This window comes from Cryptococcus neoformans, chromosome 12, assembly GCF_000149385.1.
Source record: "Cryptococcus neoformans var. neoformans B-3501A chromosome 12, whole genome shotgun sequence".
Classification (NCBI taxonomy): domain Eukaryota; kingdom Fungi; phylum Basidiomycota; class Tremellomycetes; order Tremellales; family Cryptococcaceae; genus Cryptococcus; species Cryptococcus deneoformans.
Window position 1 is genome coordinate 289,834 of NC_009188.1, and position 27,155 is coordinate 316,988.

The 27,155-nt window shown below is 47.5% G+C and overlaps 10 protein-coding genes across 10 annotated transcripts; 3 read left to right on the forward strand and 7 right to left on the reverse strand.

Moving 5' to 3' along the window:
* Positions 1-2,868: 2,868 nt before the first annotated feature.
* CNBL0950 (hypothetical protein) lies at positions 2,869-4,976 on the reverse strand (the record flags this gene model as incomplete). The annotated part of the gene is made up of 3 exons (XM_767387.1): positions 2,869-3,710; positions 3,763-4,509; positions 4,562-4,976. 3 exons carry the CDS (start codon positions 4,974-4,976, stop codon positions 2,869-2,871), a joined length of 2,004 nt encoding a protein of 667 aa, XP_772480.1.
* A 2,091-nt stretch (positions 4,977-7,067) lies between these two features.
* On the forward strand, positions 7,068-7,582 carry CNBL0960 (hypothetical protein; the record flags this gene model as incomplete). The annotated part of the gene is made up of 3 exons (XM_767388.1): positions 7,068-7,156; positions 7,292-7,398; positions 7,476-7,582. The coding sequence occupies 3 exons, from the start codon at positions 7,068-7,070 to the stop codon at positions 7,580-7,582; spliced, it is 303 nt and encodes a 100-aa protein (XP_772481.1).
* Positions 7,583-8,348: 766 nt separating this feature from the next.
* On the reverse strand, positions 8,349-9,396 carry CNBL0970 (hypothetical protein; the record flags this gene model as incomplete). The annotated part of the gene is made up of 4 exons (XM_767389.1): positions 8,349-8,410; positions 8,456-8,611; positions 8,666-9,088; positions 9,147-9,396. The coding sequence occupies 4 exons, from the start codon at positions 9,394-9,396 to the stop codon at positions 8,349-8,351; spliced, it is 891 nt and encodes a 296-aa protein (XP_772482.1).
* Positions 9,397-10,046: 650 nt separating this feature from the next.
* Positions 10,047-10,858, forward strand: CNBL0980 (hypothetical protein; the record flags this gene model as incomplete). The annotated part of the gene is made up of 3 exons (XM_767390.1): positions 10,047-10,092; positions 10,221-10,397; positions 10,554-10,858. The coding sequence occupies 3 exons, from the start codon at positions 10,047-10,049 to the stop codon at positions 10,856-10,858; spliced, it is 528 nt and encodes a 175-aa protein (XP_772483.1).
* Positions 10,859-11,021: 163 nt separating this feature from the next.
* Positions 11,022-12,018, reverse strand: CNBL0990 (hypothetical protein; the record flags this gene model as incomplete). Its single annotated transcript, XM_767391.1, has 3 exons — positions 11,022-11,799; positions 11,902-11,941; positions 12,006-12,018. 3 exons carry the CDS (start codon positions 12,016-12,018, stop codon positions 11,022-11,024), a joined length of 831 nt encoding a protein of 276 aa, XP_772484.1.
* Positions 12,019-12,474: 456 nt separating this feature from the next.
* Positions 12,475-14,305, reverse strand: CNBL1000 (hypothetical protein; the record flags this gene model as incomplete). Its single annotated transcript, XM_767392.1, has 7 exons — positions 12,475-12,972; positions 13,032-13,124; positions 13,181-13,257; positions 13,322-13,452; positions 13,533-13,781; positions 13,840-14,061; positions 14,118-14,305. 7 exons carry the CDS (start codon positions 14,303-14,305, stop codon positions 12,475-12,477), a joined length of 1,458 nt encoding a protein of 485 aa, XP_772485.1.
* A 2,302-nt stretch (positions 14,306-16,607) lies between these two features.
* Positions 16,608-17,465, reverse strand: CNBL1010 (hypothetical protein; the record flags this gene model as incomplete). Its single annotated transcript, XM_767393.1, has 2 exons — positions 16,608-16,716; positions 16,768-17,465. 2 exons carry the CDS (start codon positions 17,463-17,465, stop codon positions 16,608-16,610), a joined length of 807 nt encoding a protein of 268 aa, XP_772486.1.
* Positions 17,466-18,225: 760 nt separating this feature from the next.
* On the reverse strand, positions 18,226-20,345 carry CNBL1020 (hypothetical protein; the record flags this gene model as incomplete). Its single annotated transcript, XM_767394.1, has 11 exons — positions 18,226-18,358; positions 18,414-18,746; positions 18,796-18,828; positions 18,887-18,936; positions 18,992-19,316; positions 19,382-19,439; positions 19,502-19,655; positions 19,706-19,800; positions 19,863-19,884; positions 19,951-20,010; positions 20,073-20,345. The coding sequence occupies 11 exons, from the start codon at positions 20,343-20,345 to the stop codon at positions 18,226-18,228; spliced, it is 1,536 nt and encodes a 511-aa protein (XP_772487.1).
* Positions 20,346-20,891: 546 nt separating this feature from the next.
* On the reverse strand, positions 20,892-22,017 carry CNBL1030 (hypothetical protein; the record flags this gene model as incomplete). The annotated part of the gene is made up of 5 exons (XM_767395.1): positions 20,892-20,911; positions 20,967-21,108; positions 21,157-21,429; positions 21,480-21,567; positions 21,842-22,017. 5 exons carry the CDS (start codon positions 22,015-22,017, stop codon positions 20,892-20,894), a joined length of 699 nt encoding a protein of 232 aa, XP_772488.1.
* A 3,005-nt stretch (positions 22,018-25,022) lies between these two features.
* On the forward strand, positions 25,023-26,656 carry CNBL1040 (hypothetical protein; the record flags this gene model as incomplete). Its single annotated transcript, XM_767396.1, has 7 exons — positions 25,023-25,247; positions 25,305-25,413; positions 25,471-25,675; positions 25,741-26,185; positions 26,244-26,291; positions 26,345-26,559; positions 26,620-26,656. The coding sequence occupies 7 exons, from the start codon at positions 25,023-25,025 to the stop codon at positions 26,654-26,656; spliced, it is 1,284 nt and encodes a 427-aa protein (XP_772489.1).
* Positions 26,657-27,155: the final 499 nt, after the last annotated feature.

The window sequence follows — 27,155 nt, forward strand, 5'->3', positions numbered from 1 at the left end:
ATCTACCAAGGTCAGGACGCAATCTTGCTCCCGAGTGTTTGATGCGGCCAGGCCCGAATACTCTCGACGAGTTCGTACGACAGGCGTCACCACACGCAGGCACTCACTACTGCTACTGGCACCCGTCCCACTCGCGCCAATGGAAGAAACAAATTCAACCAGTCTGCCTTCTGCCGGTATCACCAAAAGTACGGCCATGATACTGGGGACTGCCGAAAGAAGCCCAAACCTGCCCCAGGGGTACACAACATCACAACGGCTCCATTTGAAGCAGGTAGCGGCCTGCATGTAACCCCATCCATGCCTGTCACATTCCATGTCTTCGTCTCCCCTTTCCTGACAACCAGGCGATGGCTCTCTACAGTCAGACTAGGCCTCATCCGATCCCAGTAGGGGTCGACAGTGGGGCCACGCAACACATGTTCAAGGGTCAGCATGCATTCTCGGATATTCGCGTTCTCCCTGAGCCGATTGCGGTCATGACGGCGCAAAAAGGAACCACTACGTTTGCAACAGAAATTGGCTCGGTCACTATGATTATGGACGCTGGGGGAACCCAGATTTCACTGCTAGACTTACTCTACGTTCCCCAACTGGGTCGGAACCTCTTCTCGGTCTCGGCTATGTGCCACAGCGAGTACACATGGCGCTTCGACCAGAAGAGGGCGTATCTACAGCCCAACAACGACCACTCTGTCACCATCGCCTCTGCCCCGCGGGTCCCGCCCGGACAAGATCTCTCCGCCGAGACTTGGGTCTCACTCCCACGCCGACGCGTTTGCTCTCCAGCGACATCTCCTCGCCTTGGAGACTTATTTCCGCGACGCTCTGCTACACTGGAGCCCCGGATTGACCGAACAGGCGTGGATGCTCTATATAATATCCTTTCCCTACCACAACGACGATGTCTCAAACAGTGCGTCACATCTTTCTCCCCCCTGACTATCACTGTACCTGACTCTCTTCTTTCCTGGCACCACAGGTTAGGACATCTATGTTGGAATGTCCAGAAGGGTGATCCAACTGCGGAGGATGAGGAGGATTAAGGTTAAGGTTCAGAGGCGCAGTAAGGAAGTTTTTCATAGACATTCTTTATACGCTTTATTCCTTCTTTCTTCCTCCATGCAAAACGTAGAAACTCTACACGTAACCGCTAGCTATACCTGATTTGTGACACTAAACATCCGTAATGTCGTGAAGTTGAGGAAACGGGGTCGGTTGGATAAGTCGGTAGCATGGGATAACATTAGTGGAGATGTGATTAAATTGTTCTCGTGCTCCTGTGTTCTGGGCAAGGGCACTCAGCTTCCTTCTCCACCCTCATCTCTTCGCACTTCCTCACTTGTGGCCGTGCCACATGTTGACATATGGGGTCCTGCTCGCATCCCTTCTCTTGGGGGACACTCTTACCTGTTAACTTGTGTAGACGACTTTAGCCGTAAACTGTATGCGGGTTTTCTCCAACACAGAAGTGACGCTGTCATCTACATCCTCAATCTCATCACCAATGTGGAGACTCAGCTCTCCACCCGGGTAAAAGTTATTTGTTCTGACAGCGGTGGCAAATTTGCTGGCCGTTCTTTCCTCACAGCCCCCGCCGCAAAAGGCATCATTGAACATCATGTTACCCCACCTGCCGCCCATGCCCAAAACGGCCGGTGGAGCTTACCAACCGCACTGTCTTTGATGATGCCCGTACCCTTCTACAAGCTGCTGGGTTGCCGCACCGATTCTGGGCCGAGGCTGTTGCGTACTCAGTCTAAACTCGGAATAGAACCCCTGTGGTCCTGCCGGACAGATACCCCAAACAAGACATTTGGCGAGGATACGCCGTTCCTCTTCCTCTGATTCACCTCCAGCCTTTTGGTGCTCCCTGCTACGTGCGAATCCACTCTTGAGACGAATAAGCTCACAAGCCTCGTTTTCACTCCGCGCGTCTTCTTTCGTATGTTCCGTATACCACCAGCTGGCGAGTCTGGGATCTATGGACGGAAAAGGCCGTGGTATCAAGGGATGTTGTCTTTCCTACCTCAGTCACTGCCGCCGACCTCCCGTCCTCGGCCTTTCTTCAACAGCCACAGAAAACGCACCAGTATACCCCACACGGCACATGGGAACCATTTGTTCTTGAATCCCTTCCTCCTCACCCGCTTGCCCCAGTTTCTCCCCCATTGACACCTTCCCGTGGACACTTGCAGATCACCTTTCACGGCCAGTCCCCGTAGGTATCCGTATGGACAACCTTTACGGAAGCATTTGTCTACCCGGAATTCCGTGCAGGACTAAATTATTCCCAATGACAGTAGTAGTGTTTCGACACGTCGTCGCGGTATTCGCCGCACTATATGCCCTTTTTTTGTTTCTATGAGATTTACATCACGAACAACAATTGTGACTAGCATTGTCAACAAGGGCAAAGCTGGTGCGAAACTTCCAATTTTGGCTGAAAGAAATCAAATTAGATTGGATACGCACAGTTTGCATGTCTTAGCCATAGATGACGTATGTTAGTCTAGCAACCTACTTAGAGAAAGCCACCAGAAAAAAGAGAGTTATGGCATTTCGCTCAATAATCACAGATCGCCATGCACAAAGGATATAGACCCATTCAATCTTCAAATGCACAACCGATGATGAGCTCATGGCCGAGAAATTGGCATAAAGTAAGTATAAATATTGAGCCGGTAAGGAAAAATGAATGATACTTAATCGGAAACCGTAAACAACATAAGGTTAGTGAGGCAAGTTGAAATACAACTGTATCAGCAGTTAGATAGCAAATTCGTGAGCATAATAGCTAATCCCTGAAGATTAGTTAAACCCCCATCCGCCTCACTTCTGACCACTCGGCAGAAGAATCCCGGAGAATTAGTACCTCTCATGAGGTTGAAAGATGTATTGCTCCGCCGCATCCATCTCATCCGCCTCTATGCTGGTCCGCTCCAACCTCCTTCTACCCATCATCTGACCAGGCGCCACCCCAGTCCCACCGCTATTCCTTCTCTTCCAGGCGGACTGCCAATCTTCCTTATCCCCCTGGGCCTCATCCTCGCATCCCTCGTCATAATCATTCCCCGTCCCCGACGGCCCCGCTCGAATTTGGTAATCGCGATAGTCATAAGCAGGGTCTCCACTATATCCATTTTGAGATATTTGGGTCTGCTGATCATTCTTGTTCTTCCACGTCGTCATTAGGCCGTTAGTGTTGGTTCTTGATGGATATCCGCTTCGGCCAGGAGGAAGGGTCAGTCTGCCCTTGATACCGACGAGCCTATGACTTTTACCTCCGGGCATATCGTTATGAACGACCGACGGGGCGTACGTGGTACCTCGGATTGTGTTAATGGTGTACAACGATCTTTCGGGAATAGGTCGGCAAGCGTCTTCTTCTTTCGAAGTAGGCGTGAAAAAGGTGAGTCTAGTAAGTTTTCTAGGCGAGCTAGGGGATTGAGCCGGGGAGCGTTTGCGAGTGGTGGGGAAAAGCGATGGAACACGGAACTTGTTTGAAGTGAAGGCCTTTGAATCCTTTGAGGAAGATGACGGGGAAGATATTTTGCGCTTGGAGGGCACAGGTAGAGTTGACCACATGGGACTGGGAGAACGAGATGGAGGTTGGAAGCGGTTGATCGGGACGAGACGTTGGAACTGTCGAGGGACGGGGCGAGCAATGATGGGGGATGGCGGATTGTGAATCTCCTTAGATTGGTAAGCTGTATTTATGTCAGCATCGATCTGACACATGACAGTAACGATGTTTCGTACTCTCCGCGGCTCTTTCTAATCTTTCCACGTCCAGCGATTTAAAGTCTTCCAAATTCGGCTCCAAATCTGACTCAGGCAGGTATTCAATCAGCTTACCTTTCCCTTTCAACTTTCCTCCCCTTATATGACCTAATATCGTCCCCCTTCCGGCCAAAGGTGAACTGTAAGGGAGACCACTGGCTGTAGTAGTTGATTTATCGCCTGCTTGAGTCACCGAAGATGGAATGCGAGTCATTGTTGAGGGGTGTTCCATCGAGTCACAGCCGACGGCCGTATCATCAGTATGAGGCGTTCCTAGTCCTTGAGGTTGTTTGAGGCTTGGTGGACTACCAAGTTGGCTTCTTTCACGATTGCTTGATGAAGGATAGGATTCCTTGAAAGGTAAACGGCGCTGAGTCGATGCCTTCGATGCTGAGAACCTGCCGATTTGTGCATTAACACCAGACTTATTGGCCTTGCTGCTCCCTATCAATGTTGAAGTAGATCCATCCGATCGACTTTTGCGATCACTAATTTCAGACGAATGGTCGAGGTCGATAGGGTCGGTTGCGGTATTGCCTTTGCCGTTCCTTGTTTTTGCAGGTCCATAAACAAGGTCATTGATATCCTCAATGATATTGTACTTAGGCCGCGGTGAGCGGGTGACTTCGCCATTTTTCAGCTTTGCTTGAGATTTAGTCGGGAGGGATTTCTGCTTATCCAGAGCGAGCAAGATGGGATATTCTTCAGTAGGACCCGCACCTTTGGCTGAGGAGATGTAAGCCTGGTGATCGTATTGCGAGCACATAAACCAGCTTACGGAGTAATCCAAACTCAATCTTCTCCTCAGTTTTCTTTTTTTTCTTTGCTTCGATGGTCCTCTTTCTCTTCTCCTTGGCTTGGGCGGCCTTCTTCGCCCTTTTTTCCTCCTGTGCTTCCTTTTCCTCGATGATATTGATTATCGACTTCTTACGCGGAGGGGCATCAGGCAATGGGTTACCGTCCTTGTCTACCCATCCGCTCTTCTTGCTGCGTGGCTTCACTTCCTCTTCGATAGGCGGTGGCAGGTAATTCCAAACAGCAGGTTTTGGGCCGCGTCGGGCCGTCGCAGAAAGGTCCTCGTTATTACTTGAGTTTGCATTCTCTTGGTTTTCAGGAGTGGATGTAGTTTTCAGATATTCAATAAATTTTGCGGCTTTGGGCGTAGAACTGACTGCTGGCACGACATCTTTCATCCTATCCTCTGCCGAAATGACTGAAACAGTCCCTCAGCTTTCTGGTCTATATCTAAGCTTGGTCGAAAGTTTTACCATTTGATATCTTTCTTCCTCCACCTCTCATACTCTTCCTCTTCGCTAACGTAAATGGGTTAGGGTTATACACGGCCTTATCGTCACGTAATGAAAGGTCCAGATCATGTATGAGATCTGTATTTGCGCCAGCGCCTACTTTGACGGAGTGGCAACTTTCATCGTCTGTACAGGGTGATGGTGAGCGAAATGTGGATACCCAAGATGCCATGGTGGGTGGCAAATTGTGGAGAGGAAGAAAGAAATCAGACGTCAGAATGGAGGAAGAAGACAGATGAAGCATGGCTAGACACCCTGCCCCCAAGATGAACAAATTACGCGACGCGTCTTTAATCAACCCCCTGACTGTTAAATAATCGACAGTAACCAAGGCGTCTTCATTTATTTGTCCCCATGCTTCTCCGAACCTTCGTCCTTACAAGATATGTCCAAGATGCCTTCAGTTTTAGCTCAGTTCCGTCACACCGTAACTATTTAATAAGCAGTTCATGGCTCAAGCTACGAAAATTCTCAAAGATATGAAATGGAATCCCGCAGCTATGGGTCATCCACCGACACCAACTCGTATGCCGCAAATATTCCCCTTGCGCCAAAAAGCTCAAAATGTCATATCAGGATATCGTTCCCTTGGACAATGCTGAAGGTTTTTTGCGTTATCATTTTTGATGGATTAGTCCAATAATTTGTCACGGCACATGATAAAAAAAATCACTTGCACGTTTTCGTTCCCAACCTCGACCACCCATAATGTCTCAGCCAATTGCGCGAGAACACTGTTGGCGAGTTGACAATGAGAAGACATGGCGGTATACATTCGCAGAGAGTACCCGCTAGTCGAAGAAGAACTGAGTATGGAACTTCAAAGGGGATGATGAGCAGCTACCGTCACAGGAAGACTTTCCCTGAGGCGAAAATTTTGGAATTTTCAGTTCAGCATCAAGCATGACATCGATACTGTACTGATGGAGTTCCTTGCAGGAGGGCAGGTTGTATTTGCAGTCCTCGGTCGCCAATCATTGTCGGCCCTTGAATGTTCTATAAACCGCCTGCTCATTACTCCCTGCTCATTACTCCGCATATTGGACCGAACGGGAATAACAGGAGTGCTAAACTTGTTCAGCAAGAATGATGTACTACGAAATGCTTACACGTGCAATCATGGCGGCGCTCAGGATGATTAAAGGTACAAATAAAAATAGAGACCAAACTAAAAATTTTTGTGGAACGATGTCTTCATGCTCACCAAACTATACTGGTAAAAAGAAACCTATTGAACGTCGATCAGAAAGCCCGCTCCAGCCCACGGTCGCTCCCATACCTTCCCCGGAGGGTTGGCAGGTATGCGACCGCCAGCTTCTTCGATAACCTCTCGGAACCTCACTCGAAAGAGAGGACCGATGGCTAAATGCCTCTGTGAGAGAGCGGAGCGGGTAACTAGATCATCCCCTCGACGTGGAAAATGTGGCTAGTGTGGACTAGCAAAAAAGAACGATTACTATACAGAGATCCTGCAGAGTAAGGTCGATGAAGAAAAAGAAGAGAAACTGAGGATACAATCGATTTATATATGTCCCAAGGTCCTAGGGTATAACGACCGTGGGAAAAATGTCATGAAAATTGAAAATTGAGTACGTAAGCCAACCTTCAAGAGAAGAATTGTTACGTCATCTTAAACCTTCCCCATAACAGTCAGGAGCTCTTCGGCCATATCTCACACGATGGCACAGCAACTCCTATCGGTGGTGTATGCGTGGGCGTGGCCAGATTAGATCTTCTTCTGTGTTTGAATGAGTGAATTTTATATTTGAAATGGGCTAATTATTCTTTTCCGTACTGCTGTAACTACTTTAGTACTCAGACTGTGTCCCGATCTCAGTTTGTTCTCGAAATCAGGCTCATGCAATGAAATATGATCCTGATAATTCAGCCCTCATCGAATCGTCTTTCCTCCATTTCGCATAAAGGTATCGACAACCATACATTCGTACGAAACCCGTTTTCCCTTTTTTAATCATTATGTCTTCATTCGCAAAGCAGATTCCCAAGGCCGTCAAGGAAATCCGACTTCACTTCTGCCAAACTTCTGCCGCCTCAGCTGGTGTTCGGTGAGTTTATCACTCTTTTGGTCGCTCTTGTCGAAATGGCCAGTTGAGCTCGATAAAGAAATTTGAAGCAGTGGATAGTAAAGTAGGGGGAAAGGGGGTGGAAGGGAAGCGGAATAGGGCTAATAACACTTGCAGTCAATTCGTCCAGTCCTCATATCCTGCTGTCAAATCCGCCAACCCTGATCTCAAATTCCTCATTCGTGAAGCAAGCAACATCTCTCCCCGTGCTTTCGTTCGATTTGGTGCGTCGCTTATGACGATTTGCCCCTGTCAATCGTCTCTAGAGCTATTTCAGCTGACGAGAGACCATCGTGTATAGAACGTGGCGTCGAATCAGAAGCTCAACTCGCCAACCTTTCAGAGCCCGACGTCGGCAAGGTCTTGACGCACTTGGTGAACCAACAATCCGGCGCTGGTGTCGCTTGAGAGAGAAAGGATTGTGATGAGTGAGATGATTTAGGGCATATAGAGAAAAGGTGATGCAGGTGCATATCGCATTTTTGGACCGAAAATGGATCGACCGCCGGCCGGTGAAGTGCTTGTGAACTAGAATGATCGAGGTTGTCAAGCATGAGGACATTAATCGCAGTCACAACTATCAGCTGCCCTTACGACAGGAGTGCATCGTCCCGATTTGGTGACAAGCGCTGTTAAAGCTCATGATCATAACACTGGACGAAGACAACCAATTGTCTGAGAAAGGTCTAGTAAACAAAAAAACAGAGCCCCCATCAACATCGCCTAGATGCAAATCTACAAGTGGCCACGGTAACTGGCTTATGCTTCGTGAAAATGACGAAGCGATACTATTCATCCATGGCAGTGCTCTATTTGGGCGAACATGCGTATATATGCGATGGCATTGGAAAGCAAACTCATAACTGTCAACTGTAAAGCATGTCATAAACATCGCATAGGTATCCAGAATCGTTCGTGGTAATATCATTAAATCAAATGGGCGGTATCAAACAACATATTCTCCACGATTATACAAAACACTGTATGATTACTTGATCACTTCCCCTTCGTCAAACAAGTCACAGTTCATATACGGGGTTATTACTCTCCAAGCGCAGGCCGACCTACATCCATCCCATCGTTATGGCGGTTCTGTTAAAGCTACTTCGCATGCTAAGGCTCTTCGTTCCCGTCTACATCATAAAGGCAGGGATTCTGGCAGTTATTGATGATCTTAATGGTCTGCTATATTTGGCTTCAACCAGTCTTCTTCTAGATCGTCGTCCTCTATGGATTCTTGTTAACTCCCGGAGGTCAGTCATCATAGAAAGGTGTACATACTACAAAGCCGAAGAGGACCAACCTCTTCCTCCTCAAAGATCAGCTCCGGAGGTTCCGGCATCTCGTTACCAATACCGAATAGTAGTGGCATAGTTGCGATTTTGCCAAAGATCTCTTTAAGGTCGGGAACATCCCATCCGGGATCGTATGGTAGTTCTTGAACTGCTAGTTAGCCTTGCGTTAATCATGCGGAAATGAAATAAAGCTGACCTTGGACAGGAGGAGGCATGTATTCCGGTTCCCCATCCTCTTCTTCCTCAAGCTCCTCCAGACCTTCCAAGTGTTCAACTTCCACACTACCAAGCGACAAATCCTCTTCCCACCTAACTGGCGCGGGTGTGACAAATTGTTGTCCTTTCTGCTTGTCTAAGCCCAGATCACCCTTTCCAGGTGTACTTGAAAGTGACTGACGCGATCGTCGGCCAGTTCGAGTAGCAGAAGGGAGTGGTGTAGGTTGAGGTTCGACGAATTTGAAGGTCGGTGCGGGTGTGCGGAGAGTTTGAGATTGCGAAGGGGCGATACGTCGCGGAGCGGGCGTGCGTGTGGGTAAGGAAGGGATAGGAGGCATAGATGAGAGGGATTTGGAAGGCGGGATGGAATCTTTAGAGGAGTTAACAAATAGCCGTTTAGGCTCTGGGTACCAAAACACAAACTGTCAGTGAACATTCACCATCACTCAGGCATAACGTACCAATATCATCTACTTCTCGGCCTTTTCCTTTACCTTCACCCTGCTGCCGCAACACATTTCTGTCCCTTCCCTCAGTCTTCGCGCCCAGAGCCATTCTCATACCCGTTGCAGGGCCAATGAGTTGTTTCCCACCTATCCGAGAGGGCGTTTTGGAAGGAAGAGCATGGGCATTTTCTTTGTTAACGTTCCCCTTGGAAGTTGTAGGGTGTATATAAGTGCGGTGAATATGGGTTGTACGTGGGGCAAGCATTTCCGAGATAATTATAAGCGGTTGAAGAAGAGAAGATGGAGATGTGAAGGTCCAATGAAGTCGCGCCAAGCAAGCTCAAATGCAGTCGCGTATTTAGGCGCGTCAGGAGCTCTTGGCGAGCCTAAAATGGTACAAAGCGTTACGTAAGAACGGCAGCCCACTTAAACTTCTTTTGTCCTCTTTTGCGTCCTCGAGTTGATTTCATGTTCGCAAAAAATGGATGCCTGCTTCATTCACTGGCGACTATGTAAAGCCACTCATAGCGAGGGATATTAATTTGTACTCGATAGACCGGTGATGAAGCTCGTCTGCGACAATTCGACGTGTCATGGTACAGGCCGCTGATTTTTTCGCTCCGCTCTTCAAAGCGTAACGTTCAGATAACCTTAATAAACGTCACGATTACTCATTAGAGAGATTCAACAGTTCCAGACGGAAGGATCCTATGCATAATAGTCATTCTTGGCTGAATCAATCTATATAACATGGCACAGTCTTGGAAGGTTGATGCATGACGGTCAAATGATATGTGATACGCCACAATGCCGCGGGATCGGAGTAACGCCGCCAAACGCCGGGCTGGGTCTCACTGCGGTAAACGGGTTTGATAGTCGAGCTGTACAGCGTACAACTCATCAACAATAGCAATCATGGACAAGGAAAAGCTCGCCAAGCTCCAGTCGCAGGTCCGAATCGGTGAGTCCTCTTTTCAGTAGGGAATTCAGCGAGAAAAAGTGCTGACAATTGCACATTACTTCCTTTCACGCTCACGTACTCTGTCTATTTTGACTCCTGCACGAAAAACCACATGGGTTAAATGATAGGCGGCAAGGGTACTCCCCGACGAAAGGTCGTCAAGAAGTCTGTCACCTCCTCTCAGGGTGATGACCGAAAGCTCCAGGCCGCTCTCAAGAAGCTCGGTGTTCAGCCCATCACTGGTGTTGAGGAGGTCAACATGTTTAAGGAGGATGGCAACGTTCTCCACTTTGGCGCTCCTAGGGGTAAGTTTTAATCAGTCGTGGAAGAAAGGATGGTAAAGGATGGGTGGTTATCCAGTGGACGAGTGGAGAATACAGATCAGCAAAAAGAGTAGAGGGAATGGATGGTGGAGCTTATAACTCTCGGATCGCGCGGCTGACTATTACCCGTAAAAATAGTCCAAGTTCACGCTGCTCTTCCTTCCAACACCCTCGCCATCTACGGTCCCGGTCAGACTAAGGAGCTCACTGAACTCGTTCCCGGTATCCTCAACCAACTCGGTCCCGACTCTCTTGCCAACCTCCGACGACTTGCCGAGTCTTACCAGTCTCTTACCGCCCGACAGGCTGCTGCCGCCGCCGGCTCTGGTGGTGAGGGCGCAGGTGAAGCTAAGGAGGGTGAGGGTGATGACGAGATCCCTGATTTGGTGGACAACTTTGATGAGGCTGAGGTGAAGAAGAGCGACCTTGAGGAGCTCGAGTAAATCAAAAAAAGTGCCGAGAGAGGACTTTGAGGGATGGAGCAGGCACGGTATGGGAGGGGTTTGTAACTGTTATCAGATGAATGCCATGGCTCAAACGCAATCCAAGATAAAATGCGTATATGGTACATGTACAGGCACAAGGCTGAGATCTACATTTCATTATCTATTTCTTGTTCTTTGCTTCCCTGGCAGCCTTCATCTCGCGGTACATCCTGACAACCCGTTCTCTCTCTTCTTCGAGAATCCTCTTTTGTCCAGCATTCAGAGGCATTTTGCCGCCATTGCCCACAGCTCCATATACACCTTTACCCTCCTTCTGGTCCTTTGCTTTGCGCAGCGTAGGTAACGTCGGTGGCGCCTGGACGATATCGTTCAGTCTTCTAGGCTGAGGCATCGGTGCAAACGTCTTTGTCTCCTTCGCCTGCTTGGACTTGGCTCCCGCTTCCTCCTCATCTTTTTCCTCTTCACTATCCCCTTCATCTCCCATCTCCCTCTTGCGCTTTTTCTCCTTCACACCCTTCTCAAAATCTTCCAAAACCTTCTTATCCACTTTGCCCTCCTTCACAAGCTTTTCCAATCTTGCTCGTCTCTTATTCTCCTTCTTTGTTCGTTTCAAGTCTGCAGCTTCAGCGGCCCGGATGGATTCGGCTTTTTGGATGGCTTGTGATACAGATGGACGGAGAAGCGATTCGATACGGCGATTGTATTCGGCAAGAGTCTCTTGCGGTAATATTTTGGGAAGACCCTCTTTTTCTTTCCCTTTACCCTTCCCATTCACCCCGAGAGTGGCGGAATTCCGTGGAGTACCAGTGTCTTCACTGGTTTTTCGACCGGATTCGTGAAACTTTTGTTGAACAGCAAATGAATTGAGGATACGCGCTGCTGAGCGGGGTGTGTCGTCGTAGGGGTTCCCGTCAGACGATGGGGGAAGGTTTTTGCCTCTGCAGTTGTCGTTTTGGCATAATGGAAGTAGAAATGAGCAGGGCGGATGCGGAATGTGTTAGTACGGTATTACTATTGAAGGTAGCAAGAAATGAAATCACTTTTTGGCTGTCTCCGCCTCCCTAACAGATCTCTTGGCGCCTAAGTACAAATTGCAGTCAGTCTACTGCCCCTTCAGTCATCGAACAGATCAGAGAACACGCACGCTTGTGAGGCATGATGGGAAGCTGTGTACGTATGTGGTTCTGTAAGTGTACGCGCTGAAAATTCGTTGGTGGTGGTGAGAGATGGATTTGTTGACGAAAATGTTACAGACGAGGTGGAGGCGAGCAAAGTTCAATGCGATTTTTGTTGGGAGGGGGGTCCTGTCTGAACTGTTTACGTACATAACACTTCGCTAAACGCTCACTCGTCGCTGCTCACTCGCTGCTCACTCGTCATCATACGTATGGAGTTAGAAAATTTTGGGTAACTCAGTGCGGTGGATACAAGGATGCATGTATAGGTGATCCCATATCCGGACGGCATGATCAAAGAAACTGGATACAACAATAGTCTAAATCCCCAAGATGTGATAGGCTGGGTCGCAAAAATTCAACTTCAAATTCCGTCGTCTTCTTCGTTACAAACATTTTTCTCGCTCCATTCCCTCCCCAAGAGTCTTTAGAGGAAAATCATAAACTCAACTTGCCCATCATTCCTCGTATACTACCCATCATCCCCGCACCCACGGGTGCAGTAGCCGGTGGTGTTTGCATATCAGTCTCTTCTGGACGCAATTCTCCGTTACCATCAATGACTTTGATTGTGGGCTTCGGAGTGTTTGACCCTTCATTCCCAGTGGTATATGGCGTCACTGTCCCCGTCGTTACACCTGAGCCGGAACCAACAGGCATACTACCAGCTTTCTTCTTACCTCCCCTCGTCATTACCTTTGCTTCCTCTTCTTCTTCTGTATGGCCCTGATCATCCGCGGAAAAGTAATAGTGTTCATCACTCATGGGATCTTCATCCGTCATACTCAGCGGGGTGAGAACATGTGGTACCTCGGGAACGAATAAGGCGGAGTTTGGAGAAGGGTTGGCAGTGTTGGCGGTTGAAGGGGGGCTCGTGGACAGGGAAGGGGAGCGAGAACGGGATGCAGAGCGGATTCGGTTTGAGGCTTGAATTATCTACATGCGAAGAGCAGAGGTTAAAGAGAGTGGGCCGTTTTGAGCGAGGAGATACTTACGCGGAGAGCAGATTTCCATTTACGCTTTGCATCAAAGTTGTCTCGGATGGCAGCAGACAGATCAGTTTCAGTCGCTTGGCCAGACGTCAACCACTGTCGTTGAGATCATCAGCGTTTCGTTTCGTGCCGAGTTGAATGAATCTGCTTACGGGATGGTTGAGTGCATCGGCAGCGGTGGATCGCTTCTTAGGGTCTGTTTCTAACATGTCCTTCACAAAATCCTTCGCTAAGACCCCAACAGTCAGACAATGATCCACATTTCCAATCAATGAAAAGGAATGTGCACTTACCCGTACGCGATACTTTTGACCAGTACCGGTCGTGGAACATGATCCTTCCTCGCGTCATCTCCTGCAACAAGCCATTTCTATCATCCGACCTGAAAGGAGGATATCCGCAAAGCAATGTGTACGCAATGATTCTATGCACACGCAGGTCAGCCTTCTCAATTCCCTTTGCCCCGAATGATCTTAGGCGTCGTCGGGTGAATGATGGACATACCCAATACTCCAGCAATCCACCTTCATCCCGTGTGGTTTCCCTAGCAACACCTCCGGGGCCGCATACCCAAAGCTACCAGCCGCTTCCGAACACTCCTGGTCTGGCGTTTCGAGGTGTTTTGCGATACCAAAGTCGGCAATAACCAAGGGAGAGTCTGCATCGCGGGTTTTATACAGGATGTTCTCTGGTTTGAGGTCCCTATGCGCAACATTGTGCTCATGTAGGTAGGCGGTCGCTTGGAGGACTTGTCTGGGAAACAGAAGATGTTAGCAGGTCTAGCATCCCCTCGCGGTCATTTATTCCTTACCGGATACACTCCACAGCATCTCTTTCCGTAAACTTGCCCCTTTCTGAAATCCTATCAAACAATTCACCACCAACAGCCAGCTCAAATGCGATGTAATACTTGTCGCGCGACTCAAAATCATCCCATACGTGAACGATATTGGGGTGATCGAGATGCTTGAGAACCGAGATTTCGTCGAGAACGGCTTGTTCATTGCCTTTAACTAGCTTCTTGTTGATTATCCTGCATTATAGGTGTAAGCCAAAAATAGCTAATAGTGTGATTACAATAATACCCACTTTAACGCTACCTCTTTTGGTTCTCTTTCAGGCGGCGTCCACAAAGCCTTGACAACTTTGCCAAATCCTCCCCTGCCTAATAATTCTTCAAGCACGTATTCCTTCTTCTTCTTGAAAGAAGGCGGCTGTATAAGTATAGCGTCCCTGAAGTCGGAGAAACCCATCTTATGTTTCGATGCGTGCATCATGACGTGGACATTGAAAGATGTGTTGTTGATGAGTGACAAGTTGTACTGGCGGGAAGTGGTCGCGAATGTTGCAGGGGTGGTTAACGACGAGTGAGGCGTTGGTGACAGTAGCCGTAGCTGTTCGGTTTCTTACCAGGTGAAAGATGTCGGAGATGCAAAAACAAAATAAGATGACTGTGAAATGCTCTTCCATTGTCTGGACTGAAAGAGGCCAACGGATGACGCGCTAAAAAACCCACGCGACGACGGCTCCAAACATTAAAACTAATCCCCCCGGCCAGAAGCCTTCCACCGGGCCCCTCTTCGCTTCTTTTTTCTTCCCCCACTGCCTGGCGGGCTGGTAGTGGAGTCGTCGGCTACAGATTGAGGCGAGCATGGACAGGGCCGCCGAGCGAGAACACTGGAAACTGCAGGAAGAAACGAGGAGTGCTGCGGCTATGCGCTGGGGTTTTGGGTTATCGCCCCTTAAGGCGGTTAGCAGCGGGAACGAGTCTCCATGATAAAAGAGGGTCTTGCCAGAACCGGGGCGGCAGGTATGGCCTTCCGGACTTTCTTCTGGAATCGAGTGAAGCTGAACATGGGTGAAAAGAAAAAGAGGTTGTATAAACGGACGGGAAAATAGAATATTCGTTGGCGATCTAACTGCGGCTGTTTAGATCATATATACCGACAACGTCCCTCTGGGCGGACAGCGCGATGTGGTCCCTTCAGCGAAGGTCCACGTTCTTTGTCTGCTAGACAACAGTAATATAGGTAATAGGAATTAATACCAACCACCACATCAACAGAAATCGCCTTCATATGTTTCGCTGCAGTTCGATCTACATACATATATCCAAAAAAATTTGAAGCCTGGATGCTCAAACACTCATCACCATCAAACTAACGTACGAGAATCCTTGCTTACCTATATTTTACTAAGTGTGTAATGCTGAAATGACGACTGACTGGATAAAAGCAGCGCCTTCCAAAGCCTCTCAACGAAGTATCCATACTAGAGCAGAGTATCTCTAGATCCGACGCTCCCACTTTGGCACCACGGACTATAACTAGAAACCTAAACCTGCATAGCCCACGGTTTTATGACGAATAAACAATTTCTGCTTACACCACCAACGACGCAGACTCACTTCAACGCCTCCACGGCAGTGTTTATCGGCCCAACTTACCTAGCAATCCACCCAGCATCCACCGCCGTCGCCCGTTGTCGACCTTTCCTTGCACCACTGACTAGCAGAAATTTGAGATTGAATAAGGTTTCACCCACCAGATCATACTACGAAGCTCACAGTTAGTATCCTCCAGTGGAGGAATATATTATCGGGGATCGGCAATTTGATGCGAACAGAACCTGGCACCAGAGGGGAGACAAATAGGGATGATAGAACCTAGAGAATGGAAAAAGGCATGACAGATAAGCGATTTGACGATCATTGACTGCATTGATCGATGTAGTATGTATCAGTTGCGGAAAGGTTTTAACTGATCCTGCATTATTGTAAAAGGAAAGTAGTGCATGTCTGTCCAATTCGAACCATTTCTGCCAATGTCCCGATTCATAATCGACTCAACAGCTCTTTGTGTGCACTTGCATTCCACCTGGACATATAAACAAAAACAGACAGTAGCCCTGGTTGTTATATCCTTCTTCCACGATATATTAGAATTGAACACTGCCGGCAGAATAATGCCTGAACCAATCAATTCAAACGTCTGCTAGCAAACAGGCTCTCCCAGAGCAGCGACCCTGCGTCAGTTAACACGTCTACTATCATAAGTTCATCCCCCACTGGCGTTCCGTTTTCAAATATCAGTAAAAAGGTTTGACCACATATTAAGCACAATCCGGGACGTCCACCACGTCCAACACTGCCATGTTAACTAATCGCTTCAATAAGCACAACTATACCTTGCCGACCACCCTTGTCATCTTCAACACGGGCAGAGAAGAATGAAGATTGGATCAAATTCCATCAGGTATACTCTGGAGGGCCTCACGATTGATTGTCCATAGAGGGAGGGAGCTATCCGTACACTAGAGAGAAGAGGTTCGAACTAAACAGGGTTTGGTAGCATAAAAGAATAGCAGACGAGGAACTAGTAGTTGAGAAGGGATTCAAGTCGGTTATTCATTCATGTGATTGCAATAAAGTCTAACAATCGTGCGTACACTGAGATGTATATCTGGACAACTGGTCAGGTCACGTCTTCTGGAGCTTGTATCGCAGCGGCACTTACTTCTATTCTATTTGTAGATATTACGACAACATTTTTATCCTCTCCTTAAAACCACCATGATAGATTACGGAGAAAGCTTCTTAATCTCCCACTCCCCTTCACTTCCTTCTGGTCGGGTGTACCTAAATCGGTCATGCAAACGAGAGGGCTGTCCAGACCAAAATTCAACCTCGCTAAAGACCAAGTCAATTAGAAGGTCATGCATGAGGTGAAAGATTGCTCACAATGGAACGACCCTCCAACCACCCCAGAACTCAGGGCACTCCACTTCCTTCCCTTCCCAGTGCTTCTCCTCATTCTTCACCCGTTCTTCCAACTGACCCTCTTCCACCGGCTGACTTTGCTTACTCGCCCACGCACCAATCCTACTGCCCCTTGGTCGGGTGTTAAAGTACTCTACACTCTCCTCCCTACTAACTTTCTCGACCTTACCCACCACTCTGACTTGCTTTGATACTTCTCGCCAGTAGAACGTAAGTGCCGCGTAAGGGTTTGCAAGAAGTTCTTCCGACTTCCGTGAGGTATAGTTTGTGAAGAAGACGAAGCCCGTCTTATCTACGGTTTTGAGTAACACTACTCGAGAAGAAGGGATACCTTGAGCGGTAGCGGTAGACAGAGTCATAGCCTCTGGTTCATTGACTTTGCGACCTGCAGCAACTTCGCCCTGAGAGGGTTGGAGAGCAGACGCAAACCAGGAGTTAAACTGCAAAAGAGGGTTGGGAGAGAGGTCGGAAGCGAGCAGTCGCGGAGTCAGGTACTGATTGTGGGTGGTGAGCTTGACAGTCTCGGGAGCAGAAGAGGGTAAGGCGGGGTCCGAGGAGGTGGACGGAGTACCGAAGACGTGTTGGGTGGACATAGTACGAATGGTGCTATTTAATATAAGCTTATCGAGTGTCTTGATGATACTTCTTGGGAAAGCCATAGAGGCGAATCAGTGTAGGTACGGTAGCCCAAGGCGACTCACGGGTTGACTCGCATCCGAACATGGTGACATGGTGACCGTCATACGTCGCTTACGTAATTATTGAATAAGAACCGTCGTATACATATAAAGATTTCGGCACACCATTTTTAGCCGATGTCTCAAACTAACGTAACTGGTCGCCAATAACAGAAAGATGGATGCATGTGGTTGAAAAATGTCAAGCCTCAGGTCTGATCTACTCTACTATGATTTTTTATCCTTTGGGTATATTGTGCCGTATATATGCGGCGATTTAACATCATCATCATTTGGAGACCGCATTCTTATCATCATCAACCTTCGTTCATTTTTATCGTGCCTTTCTTCCATTCCGGTCCGACCGATTGGTTATCAGTTTATTTATCGCTGTCCGCCGCGTTCGACGTTTTTTCAGGATCTGAAATTGCTGCCTACTAAAGTTAGACGGCGTCATTGATACTGCATATTTCTTGTATAAAAAGCTGGCAAGGGGTTACATACGAGAAGTATGTGATGAGAAACAGAACAGTAGATTGGGAGGACTTCAACTATGATGGGTGTCAAAATTGATGAGTCCGACAACCCAATCGCATGGATGACGAAGGAACCACTGGGACAGACTCAAAAATTGCTTAAATCAACTGCAGTATAACATTGTCTATTGGGTGTGAGATGCATTTACAAATGATTGAAGATCTTTCTAGCTCTATAGATGTTGCGCAACAATCTGAACGATCTATCATGTGTTACCATGAGCAACAGCCCCAGTAGCTTTCGCATGACATTCTGCCTCTCCTGCTTCAAACGCAAACTTTGCCCAAGCTTGCACCACCCCTAGCCCATCCTTCTGCCATGGAAAGCGGGCCATCGATCTACCATACACTCCACGTCAGCTTTGCATACTCATTTGATCCGGCCTTTACGTACCGACAGATCAGCATGGCATGGGCATTATACGCCCAAGGGAACCAGGCGATCACCCTCTTCGCATTCGGCATCGCCTCGTTCAAAGCCTTCACCATCATTTTCTGATGAGGGGTGAGTAACGGTTGCGGTGCTGAGCCGGTAGGTAGAGGATCAGCCATGGGAGGGGTACTAGTGCCATCTTCCAACGCCTTGATCGGCTCGTATAGAGTCTGCTTCACAGAGGAAGTCATGTCGGATAAAGAGGAGCTAGGGGTGGATGACATTGAAGAAGATGAGGAAAGAAGAGGTTGGCGTTCAATCTGATTGTGTCGTAAACTCTGCACCCGTCGCCGGCTGCAAGGAAATTAGTAATGGCAAAACGGCCACCACAGATAATTCTCACGAATGGAAGGTGATCCACGTGATCATAATGGTCCTGAAGACAATCAGCACTATTCCCCTTACTTCACTGAACATATAGAGAGGGTATTCACATGTACAGAATGAATAACGGTAACAAGACAGGGATAAAAGGGAGTAAACTCTATGAGGGAGAAAGAGAGTCAGAAATATTCCACGATGGCAGCAGGGTGATTCACATAGTTGAAAGGCCATCTCAAAGGCAAGATAAGAACAGGCGGAAAAGGTGGGGGCGATCTTTTCTTGACCTTCATGATGCGTCCAGGTTTTTTATATATAGTAGTAACAAGTACCTCCACTTCTTCTTCATCTTTTTCTATTCGTTGCGTAGTACTAGTGGAGATACTTCCAAAGTTTGAAACCGAGTCGTCATCAAGAGGGATGTGACGGTATGACTGGATGATGTTGTTCTCATCAATTTCAATGTCTAGGTATGTCGAGTCGTCGAAAGGGTCAACTGGTGATATAGAAGCTGTCGGATAAGGGACTGTTAGATCTCGAGTACTACAGGCAGTTTTATCATATGTCAGTGAATGTTGCAGTTCGATCAAGAGTATAGTACTGCGTACCCGTTGGCGACAAGCATGGACCTTGGGAATAGCCTAAGGGCATTGATGAAGATGCCATCTAGGGGAAGAACAATGAGCGACTTGGGGACTATCTGGCAATGGACTAATTATAGCACCTACCTGGATCGGCCATGACTTCCAGCAGGTTCCGTCCTCCCCATTCAGTTTCATGATCCATGCAGTACAATTGCCTTCCTGTATGACTAAAAAGTTTCCTTCCTATACTGTGGACAAAGGTATTGGTTTTTGTACCATACTTGAGTACACCCAGATGCTGGAGGCGTCCTTGTTAGCGGCAGAAAAGCTAGTGCGGTAAAAGCTTACGGGAGTTGCTGCTGTAGAGAATGAAACTGGTCGATGCCGGGCGAAGAAAGAAGGCTGTCGAGCATGTAATAGGCCAATAAGGTATCTACCAATCACTACAGGGTATGTGAGCGCTGGTAGCACCGGTGGTGAACAAGGAATTCTTTGTGGTACGCACGTCCTCCTAAAGAATATCCCATCTGTCGACGCGAATTGGCAAGGTAAGCGATTGCGGTCTCTTTCTCAACTATATTGCAACTACTCACAACGCTGAATCCCACTATGTCTTTACCCTCATCTTGAAGTCTCTCAATCTCATAGTCCAGCTAAATCAATGGTCAGACTTCACTAAACAGCAGCTATTGAACAGAGGCGATCAAGGACGCACCTCTTCAGCCACTCGGTGGGCACAAACGTCTATCCCATCCCATGTATGAGCCCCTTTTATAGACTTGGGCAGGTAAACGACAGTCTCCATCCTTTTCTTTGGTCTCTCATTGTGTATACATCTGTTGTGTTTCTCTGCGCCACTTGCGCCCTTGTCAGATATGTTGGATGTTTCGGGGTCGGCGAGTGCGAGAAGCTCTGATTTGACGGCGTCTAAGTTGTGCACGTCACCATACAGGCCATGTATTAGAACTATGAGGTGGGTGGCCTGCATTTTATGCCTGCCTGTAAGTACAACCAAGAGCAAAAAAGATCAAAAAAGGAGAAATAAAGGAATGCGTGGATGGCCGGTGGCCGGGCTGGTACAAGTGATGACGAAAATAGCGATGACGGACGTGACCGTCTCTGATAGCCGTAATTAATTATTTAGGGTCACAACTTTTATTATTCTTCATAATCTGGTCACATAATAACTGGAGCACAATTGAGGCCCGAGTAGAACTAGACAGCAGAAAAATGGATACTTGCAACGGCTTCAATCACTACAGTTTCGAAACAGAATTACATGCCAGACGATAAAACTGTGTATAGTCTGAGGGGACTGTCAATGTGGTTGTCACCAGTATGGATAATTGCTTTTTTTTCGTGAAGTACGTTATATGACTAATGTGATAGACAATATCGGGATGACCGGGGTGGGCGCGGCGCCCAAAAAAGAAGAGATTAACTTGAAACCCAAATGTTATGCTCAACGATGTAGGGGCAGTACAGGTCGCGGTGCAGAGGATGGTAATGAAAGAGAAGCCTGTCAGCCGAGACTTTATGTCGTCTTTCGGAATTCTGCACAGGAAGATATTAGCATATGCCTTCACATATGAGGGAAAGGTCAATTTACCGAGCAACACAGAGTAGATCTGGTTGAACGCCATGTAAATTTCTTCTCTGACTTTTGCACCGGTGAGGACAATTTTGCCGGACACGAAGATGAGGATGACGACTTTGGGTTTGAGCATACGATAAATCAAACCAGGGAACAGCTGAAAGTATGTGAGAAAACAATTCAGACAATTATGAGAAGGATTCACCTCCGGTTCGTAACTGCTGAATGCACCGTGGCTGAATGCCAGACCTTCTAATCTGATAGGGAACTTGACATCGCAACTGCCGACCATGTTCTGAATCTTGAACTCGGCGAACTTGGCCTCAAAACCAAGCTTTTGGATTATTCGGGCGTATTTACGAGATGCTAACCGAGAGTCGTCTTCAGACTTGGCACCAGTGACGACCATCTTTCCAGAAGCGAAAATCAAGGCCGTTGTTCTTGGGTCACGAATACGCATGACAACGGCAGCGAAACGCTAAACAATACATCAGTTTGATGCTTCTTCCAGGACAGAGAAAAGCATACTCTTGGGTTGTATTCCGCATTTCGAGCGTGGAGGGCAATAGTCTTCAAGTCTAAACGACAGTCGAGGTTGACGGTGGCGACAATGTTTCTGCAAAAGACACGCAGTCAGCACCCACTGAACTTTCTCATACGTGAGACAAACAGCGGGCGCCACCAGGTAGCAACAGTGCAGCGGCGAGTCCATTCGCAACGAAGGCATTGGCTAGGATGGCCCAACACTTCCGTCACAGGGTGGTTCATCGCCGTCACCTTTCGCAGCCTTCCTTCTTCCTTCGTCTCTCGTTCCATCCCATGCAAATTATTCCACTCATACACCATGGCCTATATGCAAAGATCCCAGCCACAAACGTTGTAATACCCACTGTAAGGTTGGCACTAGACCATCCACCGCTGTAATCTCCGGAACACTAGCAATAGCCTTTTGCGGTGGTCTTGTGGCGAGAGATCCTTCTCCATCAAGTGTTTGAATTCCTTCTGGCTTGCTACTTGAGCTGGACGGGCCCGCATTGGACGCTTTGGGAAGGGCGAGACCGGACATGTTGCACGTTGGTGGCGAGAGATAAGAGGATGATATTTGGCGGCTACTTTTGAGTGGTCAATCCTTTGATTCGGAGGGCTAAATTTTCTAGGGTACGCTATGCGTGTCTATTAACGATGTCGCTGATTGAGCGAGTGCTGCGTAATTATGTGGATAAGAGGATGAAAGAAGATGGATGTAGGACGAAAGCTAGCAAGGGAGCAAAAAGGAGGGAGCGGGGGCGCGGGAGGGCGGATCCAGCATCTTCCCTGTTATATACTCCTGCAGCAGAATTTCCTGAAAAGGCAATTTTACGCATCACCTTGCAAACAATCCGTTCCTTTCCATTCGCGCATCAGCTTCGTCTCTTCTTCCCATCTCTCAATTGTCAACAATTATACATAATGGCTATGATTGATTACTATACGACCTATGATACTAACTTGCCACCGTGTCTAGGCTAAGGCTCAACCAGCAAAACCCGCAACTCTAACCCAAGAACTTCCGTCAAAGAGTAAAGCGTAACGAAAGGCATTGCGGAATTGCCCAAAACACATGATCATCCAGCAAAGACAGCTTAGTCTATCATCCAGGACTCCTGCGTCACGCCTTTTCATTAGGAGGAAGTGGTTCGGTAGCTCCTGACATCACAGCCTGAAAGTATGTGGGATGACAGGCAAGATCCTTGGTACGGTTCCGTCAGCCTTCCTCCCAATCCCTTCTTCATTAATGCTTGCTTGGTAGAAGCTTGGGCTCCTATCTTTGAAATGCTCTGGATCCTTGTCAAGACAAACAAAAACAATCGGAACGCCCGCCTCCTGAGATGACGCGAACATCAGTAAAGGCACCTTTGATTTCATTTGGGCATGCAGAACACACCAGAGCTGATGTCAAGGAAAACGCCCATGTTAAGCGCAAGAATGAACGAATAGAGGGGTATAAGCCTATCCAGACATGTGATGATCAGCAGTTATACATGCGTATAATGGGCAACAGGAATGTCTGACCAGTCCCACCAGTGGTCGATGTTGAAAGACCCACTGATCACTGCAAGTCTTCAGCCGTCTTCTTTCCTCAGTAACTTGGAAAACGATTCACTAATCATTTCTGTACATGTAACTGAACCCTGCACATAAAACTGCATTTCCGATACATGACACATGGAGAGCCATGCCTACCACATTATCATTGATCAGTGCGGCAATACCTTTCAGATGTGTGAACATAGGGTTGTTTCGCTGATATATGTCTTCACCCTGTCTTTTTAATTTGTGGCCCTTCTTGGACATCTCCAGACTTCTTGTCCACTTGTGTCTAACATTGTCCGTTAGCGGCCATTATTAGCCAGTTAGCGCCTTTCAAAACTTAACGATGTCAAACCGATCCACCCCCGGCAAAATGTGAGCTACAATTTTCTATCGATCAAGCTTTACCAACCAATTCTAATACTGAGGATGGAAGGGCATAAGTTTATGAGACTAACCACACTGGTTCAAAACTCACTAGACGTATTTGTTAAAAAAACTGAGCCAGCTTTCAACGATGGAGATAATGCAGCTGCACTATCGCACAAATCAGCTCTGCTGTGAAAAAGCAGACGACTCACGCAGCATGAGCAACATTTCGTATCCTCACCTACCAATCGCCATCAGCATCGCAGAGTCATGCTGCAGAGAGATGCGAGGTCAAACTTACCCATGTATCCTCCTGAAAACAATTTGAGAACGAAGTGCTTAGGCCCCATATCGCTTCTCGTTTCTCTTAACCTTTGTCAAATGCTAGACTCTAGCATGCAGACACAACAAACGAACTACTCATAGCCATGTTTACCTTGTTATTTCACATTTATGATCTGATTATTCCGTTAGATTGGGTTTCCAACATCAGAAAAGGAGTAACATTATTTTGGTCGTCCCTAATCACTAGTATCTCACCATTCGTTCTAGAAGAATGCAGTGTCGCCTAATCTTTCTGATGATGATCCATACACATACGTTTCGGGAGATGGATGCCGATGGGAATATATTAGTAACACTACTCACTAGGCCGCTTCAATTGCTAACTACAGAGGTTAGTGGAAGAAGACTACCAGGACCTTCTTTTGCCGCTTTTCAGCTCTGACGAGGAGATCTCCATCGTCTGTAATCCAAACAAATCGTGATTCGCGGACAAAGACAACAACTTCTAAACCTGGATAGAACCCGCAGTCAGGGAAAAGAAAGATATATAGTCAGAAATAGTTATCTGTCATCTGCTCATTCACTGCCCAATCCCTCATTCATTTTTTGTTAGTACTTGTATGCAGTGTTGTGATGAAACAGTAGACCATGTTGAAAGGCCACCACAGGCACGCAGATGGCATAACGGCACATCGGGGTGCGTATGCCGGCGTATTTGGGCTACTTATTCCCATGTCCGATGGTGACTCCGACCTCCAGCAATTCCTTTTCAAAAGAGACAGGAATGGAAGACTCTACTATGCACCCCGCGGACTCGAGATGGTTGTTTAAACGTCCGAATTCATTTTTGACACCATGTCTCGGATTGAGTTTGATGACTACTTAGGCTCGACACATGCCTCCTCTCCTCAGGTCTTCAAGCCACTACGTTGATAGAGCTGTCGGCAAGGAGCCAAAAGGATGAAGATGGTGGTGGTGGGTATTCGTTGTTGTTGTTCTCCGAATTGTTTTGTCGGCGGTTGTCGCAGAAGATGGCATTTCTGATCTCCGGGCTTATTACGTACCACTTTTGGTGGTCCACGGAAGTGGTTAGCACTCCGTTTCGCTGTTGGTGCTCTATTTATTTTAGGAACAAAACTGAATCCCATTCGGAGACATGACCGACGACAGCGACAGCGCGAATCTTTCTTAGACTCAAATTGGACCCTGTTTACCAGGGCAAGCAATGGCTACGCTATATAATTGTGAAAGAGAAATGTCGATAGAATCTAACAACACGTCCGGAATCTTTCACCTTCCAAAAAATCATCATAGGAGTTCATCAGCTCATCACAACTTACCATCGCGATGCCCATTGCCGAGGCCACCGACATCCTCTTTTCGCCCATTACTCTTGGAGCGATGAAGCTCCAACATAGAGTTGCTTTGGCACCCATGACCAGGAACAGAGCTGTTCCGTCAAATCTGAACCCCGGCACGTATGTCCCTTGCCCTCTTATGGCAGAGTATTACACCCAAAGGACAACGGAAGGAGGTCTGGTCATCAGTGAAGCATTGCCAATCTCTCTACAGGTGGATCTGCTTATTCCACCCCTTGCCAATGATCCACACTAATCACTTTCTACAAAGGCTGCTGATGCACGTGCGGTTCCTGGAATTTTCACTGAAGAACAGATTGAGGCCTGGAAACCGATTGTAGATGCTGTTCACCAAGCTGGAGGGATTTTCGTGGCCCAGCGTAAGTGTAAAATTATCATGGATTGCGCTCAGATCAGCTAACCTAGATGTCATTCAGTTTGGCACCAAGGACGTACAAGAATGGTCGAAAATGAATACGCAATCATATCATCTTCAGCTGTCCCTATAGTCAAGTCCTTTACTGGCTTACCGGGGCTTAAGCCTAGGCCTATGACGCTTGAAGATATTGAACGCGTCAAGAAGGAGTATGCTCAAGCGGCAGTGAACTGTATCAAGGCAGGCTTCGATGGAGTTGAAATACAGTAAGCAACGCCTTGACTCTAGATATGGTCGATATCACAGTGTTGACTGCATGGTGCGGCTGCAGCGGTGCCAATGGCTATCTGCCAGAGCAATTCCTTCACTCTAACATCAATCGGCGCGATGACAAGTACGGAGGTTCTCCTGAAAACCGCAATCGCTTCGTCCTTGAAATATGTCAAGCAGTCACTCGAGTTATAGGACCTGATCGTTTCGGTCTTCGGCTTTCCCCGTACGGATTTTTCAATGAAGCGCGAGGAGATAATAGAGTTGAACAATGGACGATGTTATGTCGGGATATCAAAGGCCTTGGATGGGCATATGTCCATTTCATGGAGCCTCGATATGATGAGATAAGGTCAGGTGCCGACAAGCTTGCTGAATTGGGAGAAAATAATGAAGACGTAACTTTGGATCCTTTTGTGAACGCTCTTGAAAATTGTATACCCGTCATTGTGGCCGGTGGATACGATGCTGACAATGTCAGGAAGTCAAGAGTTTTGGAGGATAAGGTAAACATTTCGCCCTTAAAACAGTATACCCCATAAGCTGACTTGTTTGCCTACGCAGAAAGCGGATGTTGTGGCTTTCGGGCGCTACTTCACTTCTAATCCAGACGTAAGTCTCATGACATCCAGTCGAGATTCGCATTACTGATCCAACCATCTTAGCTCGTCTATCGCCTAAAACACGATAAGCCTTTCGTCCAATACATAAGACCACGGTTCTACGGGCCATTCCCAGATCCGGAAGTTGGCTACACGGATTTCCCTTTTTGTCACGAACTCTCCGGCACCCCAGAGAGAAAAGCACTGTTATCAAGTGGGACCGCAAAGGTTCTGAAGGTGGCAGAGCCTGGTTGGCAGCTATCAAAATCAGGAATACAGTAAGTTGCAATGCCAAAAGGCGAAAAAGGCGAATGTTGACTCAAATGGTATGAACGAAGATTGGGAGGTTTGTTTGCCGCGGTTACTCAGGATTAGATATAGTGTGGCCCACAGAACGCTCATGAAATGCACATATCCCGCATAGCCCATTTAAGTGACTTTTCAGCAATGTGCATTCCGTTTTCTTGATGTTTTTGTAACGCCATCCGTGAACAAACTGGCAAATCATTGCGAAAGTAGACACAGTACTCTTGAAACGTACAACCCAACGATAAAACCTACCATAAGAAGGGACCTGGAACAACCGCCAGGTAAAGCTCAAATTTCGCGACCATGAGCCAAACATTTTGTCTCCACGGCAGATTTAACGAGCGACCCTATGTTTATAAGGACCGCTAAGTCTTATGGACATCCCAGTCTTCAAGAAAAATATGAAAACTCAGTTAACTTAACATATAGGGCACAGTTTCAAGATGCAAAAAATATTTGGTTCCGAAGAACCTCCTCTCTGCTCGAGTTTGTCATCCTTATGCAGGGGCAATGCTAATCTTCTCTGTATTGTTCCAATTTTTCTTATGCCGACCCGAAGGTGGCA